General features: G+C 47.6%; 1 protein-coding gene across 5 annotated transcripts in view; it reads right to left on the bottom strand.

The window, feature by feature from the left end:
* LOC139276483 (UDP-N-acetylglucosamine transporter TMEM241 homolog) overlaps positions 1-18681 on the bottom strand; it is a 243578-nt gene that overhangs the window by 142732 nt on the left and 82165 nt on the right. For all 5 annotated transcript variants that reach the window (XM_070894555.1, XM_070894586.1, XM_070894564.1 and 2 more), the window contains 2 exons: positions 16827-16861; positions 474-543 (listed from right to left, as the gene is read on the bottom strand). In XM_070894555.1, coding sequence (XP_070750656.1) covers positions 474-543; positions 16827-16861 — 105 coding nt within the window. The remainder of the gene's footprint in view (positions 1-473; positions 544-16826; positions 16862-18681) is intronic.

The following is an 18681-nucleotide window of genomic DNA, read 5'->3' as shown; positions in this document are numbered from 1 at the left end:
AGGCACTTTAAGCTATGTGCCATTTTATTCACTCCAGTTGATTTGGAGGGAGCTGACAAGTCCACTGAAGTTTTTCATCTTAAAATCAGAAATGATTCCAGTTTGCTGAAAAAGGATTTTACACATACATTTTCTAGGTACAGTAAACCCAAGTAAACTCTTCAGAACGATGGGCCAAATGGCCTCCTTCTGGGCTGTATCATTTTATGATTGTCTTTTGGGGAATATGGGGGAAGAAAGAAACCCTTTTTTCAATAGATCAGGTATAATACAGGCCACAATTAAAGAATCACCAATAATAATTTTCATAATTTTCACAGTCTGTTCAAAGCAGTTCTAGGTCCCACTGCTTATAAAAGGAGAGTTCACCGTTGAACCTCCATTGAGGTATTGTATATGGCAATAGCAGAGCCTATTTGTGAAAGAACAAATGTGCCAACGTTGGCCGAGATACATAACAGATTGTGTATTACCTTGCGCAGCAACCACTGTGAAACCGGTAAGAGTAGAGGAATGGGAAGTCCAAGGCACCAAGTGCATCACCTGAGAGCAAAAAGGAAAACTGTCAAAACAGTGTGTAGATATTCAAACTTTATATCAGTACTCTCTCATTAAATAATGGATTGATAACGAGACAAGAATTTGCTGCCGCAGTGCACCAGTATAATTATTTTCTTTGATCCATGAAAAATAAACAATGGAAATAAATCATTGGATACATTCTTGTCGATACTTGTATTTCTCTAAATTGTACAGCACAAAACTGAACATTCAAAATGTAGAATGTGGCTGTCTTTTGTTACATTATTACGGAGATACGAGTTAATAGAACTACAAAGGGAACTACTACTGCATATTTTGTCTGAAATTATTGTAGATTTACATGTCCTGGGGATGAATCAAAATGAAAACTGGTGCAAGAAAACTGGTGCTAGGGCCCAGAATTTCCCGGGGCGGGCAGGGTGGTGGAGCGGGGAGAGGGGCTCCTCCATATTGCCTGCCATATCAGTACAAACCCTGGAGAAATGATGTAAACAGCCGTTTTCTTCACGGGCACCTGCCAACGACCCACACTGAAAAACCAGGCACCTCTCCTAGCTCGAGACTGAAATACCTTTCCTTCTTTCATATAATGACACCAATAAACATTCTCAGAGTCAGGCATAACACATGTTGGTGGAGGTGTAGACTCCCTGTACAGTGTCGAAGTTCAGAACATCTTTCTGTCACACCAATACAATTGTTCTGTTTTCTAGGACCTTTATTTATGGAGTGAGATCTCTTAACTACTGCCAGATTACAGGAAGTATTGTGTTGTGAACTTGTGATTGAAACGGAGATTGCCCACTCCCATTTTATTTAGTGGGGTAGAGTTTAATGCTTTACATGAAGTTGGGAATTTGGTTGCAAATTATGCTTGAAATTGTGCTATTTATCCGATGGGAAGTTATGGCTCAAGTTACCGCCCAAACTCATTTGCATAAAGCCAAATGCAAGATTTCCCATGAATCAGCGCAATGGAGCAGTGCGTACGGGTGTAATCAATAAGTGACTGGGCACAGAGCCAATCGGGCCTCAAGTACCTGGGGAGGGCTCATAAAAGCCACTCTGAAAATTACACCTTCGGAGTGAGACTAAAGAGAAAAAGATAAAAGGGCACTTCTGTCTTGCTGGAAAAAAATGCCATGTGGCCTGACTTGTCTTATTGATTTCATGTGTGGCAGTGGTGAGTGATTTCAAGCTGAACAGTGTGCAAATTGATTTAAGGAATGCATTGATCTGTTGATTTAAACTTTAATTTTTATTATTTATTCATTTTAATCATGCAATAGGTTTAAGAGCAGTGAGGAGGAGTGTTTTCAATCTGATCAGTGTGCAAATTGATTTAAGGAACTGCATGGATCAGATTCTTTTTAAATTAAAAATACAAAGTTTTAAGAGAAGAGAGAGTTCATGCAATCTGAGCAGTGTGAAAATTGATGTTAAAAACTGCACTCATCCAATTGATTTGATTTAAATGAATTTTAAATTGATAATGTAAGGTTTTAAGAGCAGTGAGACAGTTTGCAATCTGAGCCATGTGCACATTGATATTATAAACTGCATTCATCAATAATTTAAATGAATACACAAAGTTTTAAGAGCAGTAAACGTGTTTGCAAACCTGAGCCGTGTGCCAAGCAGTCTGGAAGAATTGTGTAATTTTGCGCTACCTGCAGATGACTGATTCAAAGAAAATTAGGGATGACCACAAGAGGGTCTACAACTTTGGTCGTAATGATCTACAGGCCCCACCTTGTCTAGGGCAGTGAGGAAGGTTGCTTGAAAGGAGGTGGCAGATAAGGGTCAACAGGGTCATCCAGGATAGATCAGTGCCGCAAAAAATGTAATGACCCGACAAAGTCAGAGAAGATAAGAAACTTGTCAGACTCAGGTGAAGTAACAGGACAAACAAACTATCTGTCGGAGAGGACTGAACCCTTCTCTCTTGATATACGCATAGCAGCAGCTCGCTGAAATTGCCCGCAACACATTTGAATCTTTTAATTTTGGCTTTGCAGCCCAAGAATGTGCATAATGTACAGAGAGGGCAAAGACAGGCAAGGGCATCCCAATATTCAAGGTTTTGATCCCCCATGAGCAGAAAACATTGGAGCTGTTGGGGAGACGCACCGCTGTGGCGGGTTGGGAAGAGTCCTGACAACCGGTGAGTACCTATCCTTTAGCCATTCAACCCTTCGATATTTATCCCTTAACCAACATCGCTAAAACAGATTATCTGGTCATGATTACTGATATGTCCTTACTATACAGTATAAATGCACATGAGGCCCATACTTGAGAGAAGGTCACCCTGTGACCAGTTACCTTTATTACCAAGACCTCAAGTGATGAACGTGGCTGAAGCTTCCCCTTTTATACCTGAAAATCCAGGTTAGGAGTATCTCCCACAAGTTCACCTCTTTGTGGTCAATGTTCTCAAGGTGCACAACTTAGGTCAGCTTATACATGGGTTACAATGATAGTTGAATACATGACATCACCTCCCCCCCCCCCCCACAAAGTCTCATTGGGATCACAGGTTAAGTCTCTCTGGTGGTTTATGCTCCCTTGTAGAGTGCCTGAGTTGGGGCTCCAGTTGTTGAGCGCTGGCCTGAGTGTCTGCTGTTTGCCGTGCCTCAGGCCTGTCCGGACTGCCCACAGTGACTGGGCTCTCCTCCAATTGGTTCCAGGGTTCGGTCATCTGTGGTGGAGCAAACTCTACTTCGTATTCTTCTATGGGGTTGCTGAACCTCCTTTTAGTTTGATCCACGTGTTAGCGGCAGATTTGTCGATTGGTAAGTTTAATTACCAAAACCCTATTCCCCTCTTTGGGAATCACAGTGCCCGCAAGCCATTTGGGCCCTGCAGCTTAATTAAAGACAAAAATAGGGTTATTGACATCAATACATCGCGCCCTCGCATTCCTGTCATGGTAGTCACATTGTGACTGACGCCTGCTCGCAATAATTTCTTTCATAGTAGGGTGTATAAGGGATAACCTGGTTTTGAGCATCCTTTTCATTCGCAGCTCTGCGGGTGGAACCCCTGTGAGCGAGTGTGGTCGGGATCTATTGGCCAACAGGAAGCATGATGAGCGGTTTTGTAGGGAACCCCCTTGGATTCTGAGCATCCCCGGTTTGAATATCTTCACTGCTCGTTCCACCTGGCCGTTTGAAGCCGGCTTGAACGGTGCCGTTCTGACATGGTTGATTCCATTGCCTGCCATGAAATCCTGGAATTCAGTGCTTGTGAAGCACAGGCCATTGTCGCTGACCAAGACATCCGGTAGACCATGGGCGGCGAACATTGCCCGTAGATTTTCTACCGTGGCAGAGGATGTGCTTGAATTTAAAATGGCACACTCAATCTATTTGGAGTAGGCGTCTACTACAACCAAAAACATTTTTCCCATGAAAGGACCTGCGTAGTCCACATGGATTCGTGACCATGGCTTGGCGGGCCAGGACCAGGAGCTAAGGGGGGCTTCCCTGGGTGCGTTGCCCAGCTGAGCACACGTGTTGCACCTGCGAACACAAAGTTCCAGGTCTGCATCTATCCCTGGCCACCAAACGTGTGACCTGGCAATTGCCTTCATCATGACAATGCCCGGGTGCTCATTGTGAAGTTCTCTGATAAACACCTCTCTGCCCTTCTGGGGCATGACTACTCGGTTTCCCCACAGTAGGCAATCGGCCTGAATCGAGAGTTCATCTTGCACCTATGATACGGTTTAAGTTCCTCAGGGCATGCCCCGTACATGGCTGCCCAGTCCCCATTCAGGACACATTTCTTGACTAAAGACAGTAGCGGGTCTTTATTTGTCCAGACTTTAATCTGACGGGCTGTCACAGGTGAGCCTTCGCTTTCGAAAGCTTCAACAGCCATGACCATCTCAGCATCATGCTCAGTTGGCCCCCTCAGTGGTGGCTAGTGGGAGCCTGCTGAGTGCATCGCCGCAGTTTTCAGTGCCTGGTCTGTGCCGAATTATGTAGTCATAAGCGGCTAACGTAAGTGCCCACCTCTGTATGCGGGCCGATGCATTCGCATTTATGGCCTTGTTGTCGGCCAAAAGGGACTTTAGGGATTTGTGATCTGTCTCCAGCTCAAATTTCCTGCCAAACAGGCACTGGTGCATTTTTTTTTTTTTTACTGCATATACACATGCGAGCGCTTCCTTTTCTACCATCCCGTAGACCCTTTCTGCCTGGGACAGACTTCTGGAGGCATAAGCTACCGGCTGTAACTGACCATTGGCATTCACATGCTGCAACACACTCCCGACCCCACAGAACGACGCATCGCAGAACAAGTTTCTTACACGGGTCATATAACGGTAACAGTTTGTTGGAGCATAACAAGTTGCGTGCTCTATCAAAAGCCCTTTCCTGGCTGTCCCCCCAGACCCATCATGACCTTCACATAGGAGCACATGTAGCGGCTCTAACAGCGTGCTCAATTTGGGAAGAAAGTTACCAAAATAGATCAGGAGCCCCAGGAAAGAACGCAGCTCTGTCGTGTTACGGGGTCTGGATGCTCTCTGGATCACTTCCGTTTTGGACGCAGTGGGTCTGATCCCGTCTGCTGCTACCCTCCTCCCCAGGAATTCTATCTCTGGAGCTAAGAAGATGCACTTCGCCTTTTTCAGTCGCAGCCCTACCCGGTCCAGTCTGCGTAGCACCTCCTCCAGGTGTGGAGATGTTCTTCAGTATCACGACCCGTGATGAGGATATCGTCTTGAAAAACCACTGTCCTTGGAATCGACTTGAGGAGGCTTTCCATATTTCGCTGAAAGATCGCGGAGGCCGAACGAATCCCGAAAGGACATCTGTTATACTCAAACAACCCCTTATGTGTCGTGATGGTGGTCAGCTTCTTGACTCACTCGCCAGCTCCTGGGTCATGTAAGCTGAGGTCAGGTCCAATTTTGAAAAAAGTTTGCCACCGGGTACTGGTCTTGGAGTGACACCCGATTGATGGTGGCCTTGTAATCGCCACATATCCTGACCGACCCATCCGCCTTGAGCACCGGCACGATCGGGCTCGCCCAGTCACTGAATTCGACTGGCGAGATGATACTTTCCCTCAGCAGGCGGTCCAATTCGCATTCTATCTTTTCCCGCATCACGTACGGCACCGCTCTGGCCTTGTGGTGTACTGGCCTGGAGTCCAGGTTTATGTGAATCACTACCTTGGTCCCAATGAAAGTGCCGATGCCGAGTTGAAATAATGTCAAATTTGTCCAGGACCTGTGAGCATGATACTCACTCCACAGAAGAAATTGCATTGACATCGCCCCATTTCCAGTTCATGACAGCAAGCCAACCCCTCCCCAGTAGTGCGGGACCGTCCCCCGGGACAATCCAGAATGGCAACCTGTTCTCCGAATCTTTGTGGGTTATGACTACCGTGGCGCTGCCTAGCACCGGAATGATCTCCTTTGTATATGTCCGTAGCCGTGCGTCAATCGGCAATAATTTTGGCCTCCTGGCCTTGGACAGCCACAACCTTTTGAACTGTTTGATACTCATTAGGGACTGGCTAGCCCCCGTGTCTAGTTCCATTAATACTGGGCTACCACTGAGGAGCACTTTCATTATTATCGGAGGTGTCCTGGTATATGAACTGTATATGCGCTCCACATAAACTCGCTGAACTTCGGCTTCCAGCGATTTCCCCCAGTATTCATTTGGCCTCGTAGGGCTTACATCGGGCCCATCCTTCTCGTACATCAACCTGGCTGCAGGCTTCCTGCACATACACGCCAAGTGACTGCTGACGTTGCAGTTTCTGCAGGTATATTGCTTATATCTGCAAGCTCTGGCTGGGCGTTTGCCTCCACACCTCTAGCATGAGCTGGAGGCCCCGTTGTTGGAAACAAAAGGTCCATTACCAGTCGATCGTCTCTGACTGTCTCTGCAACTGTCCTTAAGCGCACCATTAACAGGTGTTGATGGCCCCATTACTGGCCGCATTGTCCATTGCGATGATATGAATCGCCGTTGAGCTAGCTATTGTCTCTGTTGAATTCCCCCTTTGGGTTCGACTACATGCTAGGGCATGTCCGATTGCCCTCGTCTGCCTTGAGAACTGTGTGCCGTGTTAACAATGTTGACTCCCTGGTCGTTTGCCGCATTTGAGCCAAGATTTTTGTCATACATCATTCTGGTCTCTTCAGCCCCTGAGATAAACATCTGGGCTATCAGAGCCACCGCTTCCAAGGTCAAGTCTTTGGTCTCATTCAGTTTCCTGAAAACCCCAGCGTGCCCGATGCCCTCAATAAAAAAAGTCTTGTAGCATCTCCACTCTGCATGCATCTGTGAACTTACATAGGCTCGCCAGTCGCCAGAGATCTGCCACGAAGTCAGGAACGCTTTGCCCTTCTCGCTGCCGGTGTGTGTAAAACCGGTGTCTTGCCATGTGCATGCTGCTCACTGGTTTAAGGTATTCCCCGATCAACTGACTGAGCTCTTCGAACGTCTTGTCCGCCGGCTTCTCTGGCACTCGAAGGTCCTTCATCAAGGAGTACGTTCTGGATCCACAAACCGTCAGGAGATGAGCCCTGCGTTTGTCTGCCGAATCCTGTCCCAACCATTCCTTAGTGACAAAACTTTGCTGTAGTCTCTCAATAAAGTCGTCTCAACCATCACCAACACAGTGCCTCTCTTCTGTGCTGCTAGTGGCCATGCTCACGTGGTTTAAATCCCAGTTTCTCATCGCCAATGATATGTCCTTACTATACAGTATAAATGCACACGAGGCCCATACTTGAGAGAAAGTCACTCTGTGACCAGTTACCTTTATTACCAAGACCTCAAGTGATGAAGGTGGCTGGAGCTTCCCCTTTTATACCTGAAAGTCCAGGTTAGGAGTGTCTCCCACAAGTTCACCCCCTTGTGGTCAATGTTCTCAAGGTGTACAACTTAGGTCAGCTTTTACATGGGTTACAATGATAGTTGAATGCATGACAATTACATTGTTGTTTGTGGGAGCTTGCTGTGCACAATTTTGTTGCGCGTTTCCTACAACAGTGACTACATTTTAAAAAGTACTTCACTGACTGTATAATCACTTCAGGACATCTGGTGGTCATGAAAGGCACTATATAAATGCAAGTCTTTCTTTCTTCCATGCAGGACACTGGCAGAGGGTTGCCATCCACACCACTCCTTTTTCTTTCCTTGCAATATAAACAAACATTCTAAATCAAGTTTTTCTCCCCCCGCAGCTAAGAAAAGATCAAACACGGTTCCGCTGGAGGGGTCGGCGGGGCGGGCGACTCTGAGGAGGTGGAGGAGAGACAGAGGGCAAGAGGCGGAGCAGCTCCAGTGTGAGATGGATGGAAAGGTTCCTGGCTTCAGAAGATAGCTCATGCCCAATGAGGAACTAGTGGGAAGCTGGGGCTCATCACCCCTCAATCCAACCCTCAGGGCACCCCCAAGCAGAGAGACAGTCAACCAACTCGCCTCAAACTGGCATCAGGGCAGACACACATGACTATGCTTGTGTGTGATTCTGGGCCACTGTAGTTTTCAGGCGTCTGACTCCAGCAGCACTACAGAGGTAGAGTACTTGCAGGTGGAAGATGAGCTATCTGGCTTTCCAGTGAGACTGGCCAGAAGGCAGAGACAGAGCAGTGAGTCAGTGGAGCCTAAAATGTTGTCCGCTGAGATGAAGAGGCATCTGGTGATGGAGCACCAGAGGAGGATGAGTTCCTTGTTCACAATGAAGGACACATTGGATAACCTTGCTGGCTTAGTCTCAGAATCTGCTGTGAAGATCTGCGACAACACTGGACAGGCAGCGGCTGTAGTCGACAAGCCCATCCAGTAGTCGGCTCACCAGTTAACTACTGCCTGAAAGCGATCCGGCAGGTCCTTTGTAAGGGGCCAATAAAGTAGAAGCAAGGGCCCCTAAGTCCATGGATATTCAGGCTTCTGCGATTCTGGCCTTAGGAGACAGATAGACTGGAGGTTGTTGGAAGTGAGCTCTTACGGTCCGTCAATGAGACCTTCGGGGCACCATTCCACCCATCATGGCATTTGGTGGGCTTGTTGGTGAACTCTGCATTGGTGGGTTGGATCGTAAGGTCCAAATGGCTGATGCTTCCACCTCCATGGGTGGCAGCACCACCCTGCAGTCCAGCATTAGTGCAGTAGGCATGTTGCCAGCTATACACAGCAGGCTGCACGAAACCGCTCAAGATCTCAATTCTGGGAGGCAGGCAGCAACATCTCTGCTCCAGGAACAGTCGGGCGTAAAAGTCGGCAACTGGAATTTTCAAGGGAGGTCGGTTTCCCACAAGCCCTGCTGACTTTAGCGGATCGGGCAAGGTAGGGGATTGGGGCTGGGAAAAAACAAAATAGGATTGGCCGGGGTCGGGATCGTTGGAGGGCTGGGGGTCTCTGATCGTGGTGGGTGGGAATGGTTGGGAACCCTCTACCCAGGAGGTAGGTATATAGCCACTTACCTCCTGAATACAGCAGTACCCGCCTGTTTAACTGCCGGCTTTCACAAATTGTATGAAACCCATCCAGTTAAACACAAAACGGTGGGAAAAAAATAAAATGAGGCTGGATACAATATTTAAATTGAGGTAACGCCCTCTGGGAGCGGGTTGGTTGCCCAACCCCCGTCCCGCCGTGGGCAAAACCAGAGGTGGGCGAGTTGGAGGCGGGATCAGGTTAGGAATGCAATTTTTAACACTTTAAGTGCACCCATGCTCCAAACTCACCCGCTTTCTTTTAGGGGAAAATTGCGTCCAGCGAGTCTCAGGCCTATCATACATCTACATTCTTCCACCACACCTCAAGCATGAAGTGTGGTTCATTATGCTCTATAAGCCGTGACAGTCCTGCCCTGTTGAGTGGTTGCCTCTTGTACAGGCTCAGCACCCCTCGACTCCGGTTCCCAAGGCCCGATGTTGAGCACGATGGCCACCTCTCCCAGTCCAGACCTTACTCAAGAGCAAAGTTACGCAAGGCGCAGCACACTCTATGATCCTGGTCACGCTCTCTGTAGAATCCTGCAGTATGCCCCCGGATCTGTCCAAGCACCTGAAGCAGTTTTTCAGGCCCTCAATGGCTCGATCTGCCAGGTGGGCACGTGGGCCTCATTAAATTGCACCACTGCCTCATTGGGGTGCTCAAAGTGGAGTCATCAGCCACGACAGCAGGGCATAGGGCCTTGTCTCCAATTAGGCAACTATCAGGTCGATCATCTTTCCTGAATATGCGAGTTATGTCCAAGTTCCTCACCTTTCTGTTCAGGTAGCTCGGAGTCCTCACAGGTAATCTTCAATGCCACGTGAGAGTCACTGATTGCTCCAAGCACCTTTGGGATGCCAGCTATACTATAAAACTCCAGTGACCTCTGCCGCCGCTCCACGAGTGTTACATCACGTGTAATAAAGTAATTTACCCTGCAGAACAGGGCCGGGTGCTGGCCTTCACAGCCCTTTGGCTGATCCAGCACAGGATCTCCTGTCAATGCCTGGAACGAGCCACTGCCATAAACATTTAAAGCTGTTGAAAGCTTCATCGCCATGGTGATGGCCGTGCTGGTTGACAATCGAGGCCTCAGGTCCTCCCGCAGTAAATCGCAGAGCTGGCTAAATGCCACATTGGTGAAGCGCAGATGGCGCTTGATCAGCTCCTCTGACATCTTCTCATAATTCAAGCAAGGCCTCTAAACACGAGCAGAGTAACTACGGATGGGGTGAACTCTCTGCCTTGTTGAGCCTCGGGTCTATGGGCTTCGAGTCTCCGCAGCTCTCTCTCCTCCTTTTTCGTTTCCTCCAGCATTACAAAGACCAGAGGGATGGCAGGAAAATGCGCCATTTTAAACTGATTATAATTCAACAAAAAATAAACAAAGTGGAAACTCCTATCAATACAAGGAGATAATAATGTAAATATGACTGTATTAAACTATTTAACATATATATGGCTCAATGTAAATAACTATTCTCTGTAGGCTTGTACCTTACTGAAACGATTGGTCACTGCAAGGCGGCTAGAATCACATGGGAGTCAGTACACCAAAAAAAATGAGCGCAATTTGAAGCCCCTCCTCAAACGGCCGCAAACGTGTGCAATCAGCAAAACCTTGCCATGGTCATTATTTCGATCTGGGGAACATTTTGTGGGTGGGGCAGGCTTCCAGCGCAAGGGATTTTAAACCATCATGCAGATCGAGAACCTACATTTACACTCGACATAATTTGCACTTAAAATACCAAAATCCTTTGTGCTGGTTTGGCCGATTTCAAGTGGATTGCACGGATTAAAACCAGGGCAAACTAGAGGAAACGCTAGGATCTTTGAGAAACACTGAAGGAAGGAACACTTCAGACATTTTAGGCGGAATCTGAAAGGTCAGCTGGGTGAAAGTAGAGAGTTCTAACCCGAGAACCTTAATAAGCACAATGTCACATGAGGTGCAAAGCTTCCGTTACAGTGCCTCCGATATAATTAACACTCCTCTATCCACTGCTGTGGTATAATGTTTTGATTTCCTTCGTGGCTAGCTTTAAAGGAACAGTTATTGCTGTTGTGTATAGAAGAACTCCACGAGGCTGAGTACTGAGAGTTAAACTTAGTGTGACCTTCGTCTTCTTTATTACAACTCCAGAGTGCCGAAACAACATGGCAGCCAACCTTTTATACTGGCCCTGCACGGGTGTGCAGGTGACCATGAGGACTCCAACAGTCCCGCCCTCTGGTGGCAAGTATTACATAGTTACATACATAACATCACTTCCCCCCTTCCCAAAGTCTTCGGTACAAGTTATTTACAAGTTGAGGCGATCCGGAGTCCTTCGCTCCCTGGTTGATCGACTAAGTTCAAACCCTGGCGTGTGTGAGTTGGCCGGACCATTGCTGCACTGCACCGCGGCTGGTCTGACCGGACTGTCAGGAACAGTGGGTTCATCTTCATGATTGACAGCGAGGTCGATTGCTGGTTGGGTATGTATTAGTGAATCGGCGATGCCGATGTCCTCTTCAAGTCGTTCCTGGTTGTCAGTAAATCGCAATTTGGTCAGATCTAAAGGCTTTCTGCATGTTTGTCCATTTAACAGTTTGATTATAAACACCCTATTCCCTTCCTTGGCCAAAACAGTGTCAGCAAACCACTTGGGACAATGACTGTAATTCAGGACAAACACAGGGTCGTTAACATCAATGTCACGTGAAACAGCCGCGCGATACATGTTCTGCCGGTGTCGCCTGGTTTCCACGTGATCATTAAGATCCGAGTGGACTAGGAAGAGCCTGGTTTTGAGGGCTCTCTTCATAAACAATTCTACCGGGGGAACCCTGGTGAGCGAGTGGGGTCGCGTCCGGTAACTGAGCAGAATGCGAGACAATTGGGTCTCTGCAGGGAGCCGTCCGTCACGCGTTTCATGCTCTGCTTGATTGTTTGGACTGCCCGCTCCGCTTGACCGTTAGATGCGGGCTTAAACGGAGCAGACCTGACATGCTTGATGCTATTGCGGATCATAAACTCATTGAATTCCGAGCTGGTAAAACACGGTCCAATGTCGCTGATAAGGACGTCGGGCAAGCCATGGGTGGCGAACATGGTCTGGAGGCTTTCAATGGTGGCTGTGGACATGCTGGATGACATGATTATGCATTCAATCCATTTGGAATAAGTGTCCACAACGACTTTCCAGAAAGGGGCCGGCAAAATCTACGTGGATCCTGGACCACCATTTGGAGGGCCACGACCACAGACTCAGTGGAGCCTCCCTTGGTGCATTGCTCAGTTGTGAGCAAGTGTTGCACTAATGCACGCATGACTCCAAGTCCGAGTCAATGCCGGGTCACCAAATATGCGACCTGGCAATTGCCTTCATCATGACAATGCCTGGGTGGGTACTGTGTAGGTCACGTATAAAAATTTCCCTGCCCTTTTTTTGGCAAAACCACGCGATTACTCCATAAGAGGCAATCCGATTGGATGGACATTTCATCTTTGCGTCGGTGAAACGGCTTAATTTCATCTTGCATTTCCCCGGAACAGCCGACCAGTTCCTGTTTAGGATGCAATTCTTTACTAATGATAGCACAGGATACTGGCTGGTCCAGGTCCTGATCTGGCGAGCTGTGACGGGTGACCTCTCGCTCTCAAAAGCATCCATGACCAGAGCAAGTCTGCGGGTTGCACCATTTCAACCCCAGTGGTGGGTAACGCCTCTTTCTCCACCATATTATAGGCTCTCTCAGCCTTAGACAGACTTCTAGGCGCGTATGCAACTGGTTGGAGGATGCCCGATACATTGGCTTGCTGTAACACACAGCTGACCCCGTATGATGAGGAGTCACAAGCTAGTATTAAACATTTACATGGGTCATAGTGTATGTCATGTATGTACATTCTGTTTGTAGCCACCAGATGGCACCATTGTTGGAGGCCACTGAGAAGCACGCACATGGATGCTGCTCAGGTATAAAAGGCCAGCCATTTTGAGAGAGAGGCACTTTGGGCCTAAATAAAGCAGTGTCAAGGTTGTACCTTGCTTAGTTAAACAGTACTCAGTTTGAACCTATATTGCATACATAACAATGCACGAGTAACTTATTTGAACATAGCAGGTTCCTGGCCTTCTCAAAGGCTGTGTCTTGAGATTTGCCCCAAACCCAGTCGTCACCCTTACGTAGCAACATGTGCAAAGGCTCTAACAATGTGCTCAACCCGGGTAGAAAGTTACCGAAATAGTTGAGGAGTCCCAGGAATGAACGCAACTCCGTCACATTCTGTAGTCTGGGTGCATTCTTGATGGCCTCTGTCTTTGAATCCGTGGGCCTGATGCTGTCCGCTGCAATCTTTCGCCCCAAAAGTTTGACTTCTGGCACCAGGAAAACACACTTGGCGTGTTTCAGCCTGAGTCTCACTCTGTCAAGGCGACTTAGAACCTCTTCCAGGTTGTGTAGATGTTCAATGGTGTCACGACCAATGATCAGGATGTCGCCTTGAAACACAGCGGTGCACGGAACAGATTTCAGCAAACTCTCCATGTTTCTCTGGAAAATGGCTGCAGCCGAACGAATCCCAAAAGGATACCTGTAATATATAAAAAGCTCTTTGTGTGTGTTGATGCACGTCAGTCTTTTCGAAGATTTAGCCAGTTCCTGTGTCATGTAGGTGGAGGTTAGGTCCAACTTGATGAACGACTTCCCCCCCGCCCCCCACCCCCTGCTAACGTTGCGAACAGGTCATCCGCCTTGGGCAGCGGGTACTGGTCCTGTAGCGAGACTCGATTAATCATTACCTTGTAGTCTCTGCAGATTCTGACCGTGCCATCGCTTTTCAGCACCGGAACAATTGGACCGGCCCACTCGTTGAACTTGACTGGCGATATGATTCCTTCGCGTTGGATTCTGTCCAGTTCGATCTCGACTTTCTCCCTCATCATGTACAGAACCGCCCGAGCCTTGTGATGGACGGGCAGTGCATCGGGGCCAAGATGGATCTGTACCTTGGCGCCTGTGAGGTTGCTGAGGCCTGGTTCGAATAGCGAGGGAAACTTGCTCAGCACTTGAGCACACGAGGCGTCATCCACTGAAGATAATGCTTTGATGTCGTTCCAATTCCATCTAATCTTTTCTAGCCAGTGTTTGTCGAACAGCATTGGGCCATTGCCTGGAACAATCCACAATGATAGGTCATGCACAGCTCCATCATACGATACCTTCATTGCCGCACTTCCAATGACTGGTATGAGCTCTTTGTTGTAGGTACGCAGCTTTGCATTAATCGGGCTCAGTTTGGGCCTTTATGCTTTATTGCCCCACAGTTTCTCGAAAGCCTTCTGGCTCATTATTGACTGACTCGCACCCGTGTCCAACTCCATGGAAACTGCAACTCCATTTAATTTGACTTTCAGCATTATAGGAAGGCTCTTGGTGGTGAAGGTATGTGCCCCATACACTTCTTCCTCGGATTGAGTTGCCTGTGCTGCGTGATCTGTGCCAGATCGATCATCCTCTGCCACGTGGTATGTTGCAGCACGTTTGCACATTCGCTGGAGGTGCCCTATCGTTGCGCAGCCTTTGCACACGTAGTGCTTGAATCGACACTGATGGGCCCAATGATTACCCCCGCAGCGCCAACATTGTGCTACATGTGGGCGCGACTGTTGGAGTCCTAATGGTCACCTGCACACACTTGCAGGGCCAGTATAAAAGGTTGGCTGCCATGTTGTTTAGGCATGTTGTTTAGGCATTCTGGAGTTGTAATAAAGAAGACTAAGTTTAGCTCACAGTACTCAACCTCGCGGATTTCTTCTATACACAACATTCACATTCACCCCCAATATCAGACTCCGAGTCATCACAGGTCTTGTAGCCGCAGACGTATAGACCCTGCCACATGCAGTTTGGCCTGCTAGCGACGTCATTTTATGCACAGTACTTGCCGGTGAGCTTCGGTGTTGAGAAGCTATCTGTTTGGTGTTATTGTCCGTGGCCATGCATGCCTGGGCGATCGTGATGGCCCTGCTCAGGTCTAGGATTTCAGCAGCCAGCAGCTTTCGAAGAATGACCTCATGGCCGATGCCCAGCATGAAAACGTCCCGCAGCATTTGTCCCAACGCAGCTCCAAAATCGCAAGGTCCCGCGAGGCGTCTCAGGTCGGTGACATAATCCACCACGTCCTGGCCCCTGGAGCGATGGTGCGTGTAAAAACGATACCTGGCCATGAGGATACTCTCCTTCAGCTTGAGGTACGGTCCCGAAGCACCGTGCACAACTCTGTATATTCCTTCTCCGTTGGTTTTGTTCGTGCGAGCAGATTCTTGATGAGGCTGGATAGTTTAGGCCCACAGACGATGAGGAGAACCACCCTGTGCTTGGCCACGTTAGTGTCTCCTTCCAGCTCGTTGGCCACGAAGTACAGGTCGAGACGCTCGCGAAGGCTTCCCAATCATCACCCTCTATGAACCTCTCTAATATTCCAATGGCAGCCATGGTTGCGTGAAGGTTTGTATTTTGTTACTTGTCGCCAGTTGTTGTGTATAGAAGTTGTCCACGAGGTTGAGTACTGTGAGCTAAACTTAGTCTTCTTTATTACAACTCCAGAATGCCTAAACAACATGCCTAAACAACATGGCAGCCAACCTTTTATACTGGCCCTGCAAGTGTGTGCGGGTGACCATTAGGACTCCAACAGTCGTACCCACTGGTGGCAAGTATTACATAGTTACATACATAACAATTGCCAAAGTGACATGTACACAACTGTAGAATTATATTCACCACATTTTTCACGTACATATCCATTTGATGTAACTAAAACAGGAAACGTAACCTCACTTAATGGGGGGTAATTTTAACCCAATTCATCGGGTGAGAAACCCATGGGATCGCATGGAATGCCAGTTTAACACCCCACCCAGTATTACTCACCATTGGCTTCCATGGAGAATAAAAATCATGCAGGTTGTAAATCCAGTGTTGCAACCAATCCCATTAGTTTCCGGACGAATGGGTTTAAAATTTTTCCCAATGCCTGTGAAACAATAGCTTTGATTTCGACTCCGGCATAAGTGCAATGTGTGTAGGCCGGAGTGAGCGGCAGGCTCACGTCACAAGAGACCAGAGCGATTTTAACTCCCGGGCCTCATTTCCACATTTGAGGGATCCGAATTCAATAGAAATCAGTCGATGGCAGGCAGATGGGAACGGGATTTCAGACTGTAAGCGGCCATCACTGAGGACCCGAGGGTAATGGTCCTAAGCACCAAGGCAAGTGGCTAAGGAGTATGGGGAGGCAATTGCAGTCGAGGGAAGGAGGAAAGCCTGGATAGGGGAGGTCCATGGTTTCCTTGTGAGGCCCCCCGAGGAGCACTCCAGCTCCATCTGGCGCACAAGTAAACCATTACATTTTTTAAAAATTAAAAACAATTTATCCACCCGAGCCTTTTCTGGCCCCGATCGGTTTGCTGCCAGATTTTTCCAGCACTGGTCAAGACTCCTGGGACTGCGAGTTAAAATCACGCCAGGGTCCTATTTGTGTTCTAAGACTAACTTTTGCATACTTATGAAGACTACCAATGTCAGCAAAGTGCAACAATTGAAAATCTGTGCCAGATAGATGCTTAAATGCCATCAAAACTACAAAAATGTGCACTGCATGAAGCTAAAGCAAGGTAAATGGGATACTTACAGAATGTAATGAAAATATGTGTAGACTAATCTAAAAACTAAACTAACAAAAAAGACTTTAAAAATACTTAGAATATCTGTTAACATTAGTCTTAAAATGAAAGTTGCCTTAAATACCTGCAGGATGAGCAGCAGAGATCAATAGCACCACACTGTAATCAGAGGAAAGATAAAGAAGTTGCTAAAACTATCCATTGCTGTCACTTACTACGAAGCAATACTAAAACCTTCCATCAGCATCATAGGCAGTCCCTCAAAATCTTCCACTCTAAAATTGAGTTCTCAGGTGACTGTACAGTTCAAAACGGGAATTACAGTCTCTGTCACAGGTGGGCAGACAGTAGTTGAAGGAAAGGGTGGATGGGGAGTCTGGTTTGCCGCACGCTCCTTCCACTGTCTGTGCTTGATTTCTGCATGCTCTCGGCAATGAGACTCAAGATGCTCAACAACCTCCCGGATGCTCTTCCTCCACTTAGGGCGGTCTTGGGCCAAGGATTCCCAGGTGCTGGTGGGAATGTTACATTTTATCAAGGAGGCTTTGAGGGTGTCCTTGAAATGTTTCCTCTGCCTACCTGGGGCTCGCTTGCCATGTAGGAGTTCAGAGTAGAGCGCTTGCTTTGGGAGTCTCGTGTCAGGCATGCGGACAATGTGGCCCAACCAATGAAGCTGGTCGAGTGTCATCAGTGCTTCGATGCTGGGGATGTTGGCCTGGTCGAGAACACTGACGTTGGTGCGTCTGTCCTCCCAGTGGATTTGCAGGATCTTGCGGAGGCAGCACTGGTGGTACTTCTCCAGTGCTTTGAGGTGTCTACTGTATGACCATATGGGTTTAGTATTGCTTCGTATATTATAAAGCAATGCTGAAACCTTACTGCATGGTCATGTAACTCATCCAATCATTGCTTTGATAAAATAGTAACACAGTACTCTGGGAAGCAGAGGAGAGCTATTCCGGAAGGAGGACATTTACTGCAGTGCAAACAGAGGGGCTAGGAAATGTAAAACTGGGGCACAATAGAACTATTATCGGTGGGAGAGTGTAATATTATTTAGACAAGTTTACAAAGGTTTTAACCAATAAGGGAATTAAGGGTTATGGGGAGCGGGCGGATAAGTGGAGCTGAGTCCACGGCCAGATCAGCCATGATCTTGTTGAATGACGGAGCAGGCTCGAGGGGCTAGATGGCCTACTCCTGTTCCTAATTCTTATGTTCTTATGTAAGGCTGCTTCCTTCATAAATATGGACAAAGGAATTCATAATGGGAAAGTTGACAACAGTGCCACAAAACGTGACAAACAAAAGTTCATGTAGACAACACACACACAGTTAGTTGGCGACCCTGTTAAGGAATGTGACAGATGAGTGAGTTTGTCCCTCTCCTTTTTCTACTGATGTATCAACTTGACAATGTAACAAGGGCAGGTCTCTCTCGTATTTGACTCTGGTGGTGGTTTTCTGAAAGACTAAATTGTCCAGAATACAGCTCGGATAACGAACTGGAATGTTCGTCTTTATTGCAAGGAGGCTGGAGTATAAAAGTAGGGAAGTCCTGCTACAACTGTACAGGGTATTGGTGAGGCCACACCTAGAGTACTGTGTACAGTTTTGGTCTCTGTATTTAAGGAAGGATATATTTGCATTGGAGGCTGCTCAGAGAAGGTTCACTTGGTTGATTCCGGAGATGAGGGGGTTGACTTATGAAGATAGGTTGACGAGGTTGGGCCTATACTCATTGGAGTTCAGAAGAATGAGAGGTGATCTTATCGAAACATATAAGATAATGAGGGGGCTTGACAAGGTGGATGTAGAGAGGATATTTCCATTCATAAGGGAAACTAAAACTTGGGGCATGGGGCTCAATTTTGCCCTTCCCCTTTTTTCAGCGCACTTACCTTAAGTGTGCTGACTTTGCGCGCTGGAAACAGCGGCAGAAAAAAGTCGCCCCATCCTGGCCGCTCTTCCGAGTCCCC

Source organism: Pristiophorus japonicus, chromosome 1 (assembly GCF_044704955.1).
Source record: "Pristiophorus japonicus isolate sPriJap1 chromosome 1, sPriJap1.hap1, whole genome shotgun sequence".
Lineage (NCBI taxonomy): Eukaryota > Metazoa > Chordata > Chondrichthyes > Pristiophoridae > Pristiophorus > Pristiophorus japonicus.
Note: the sequence above shows the minus strand (reverse complement) of the source record. Positions and strands in the feature narration are given on the sequence as shown.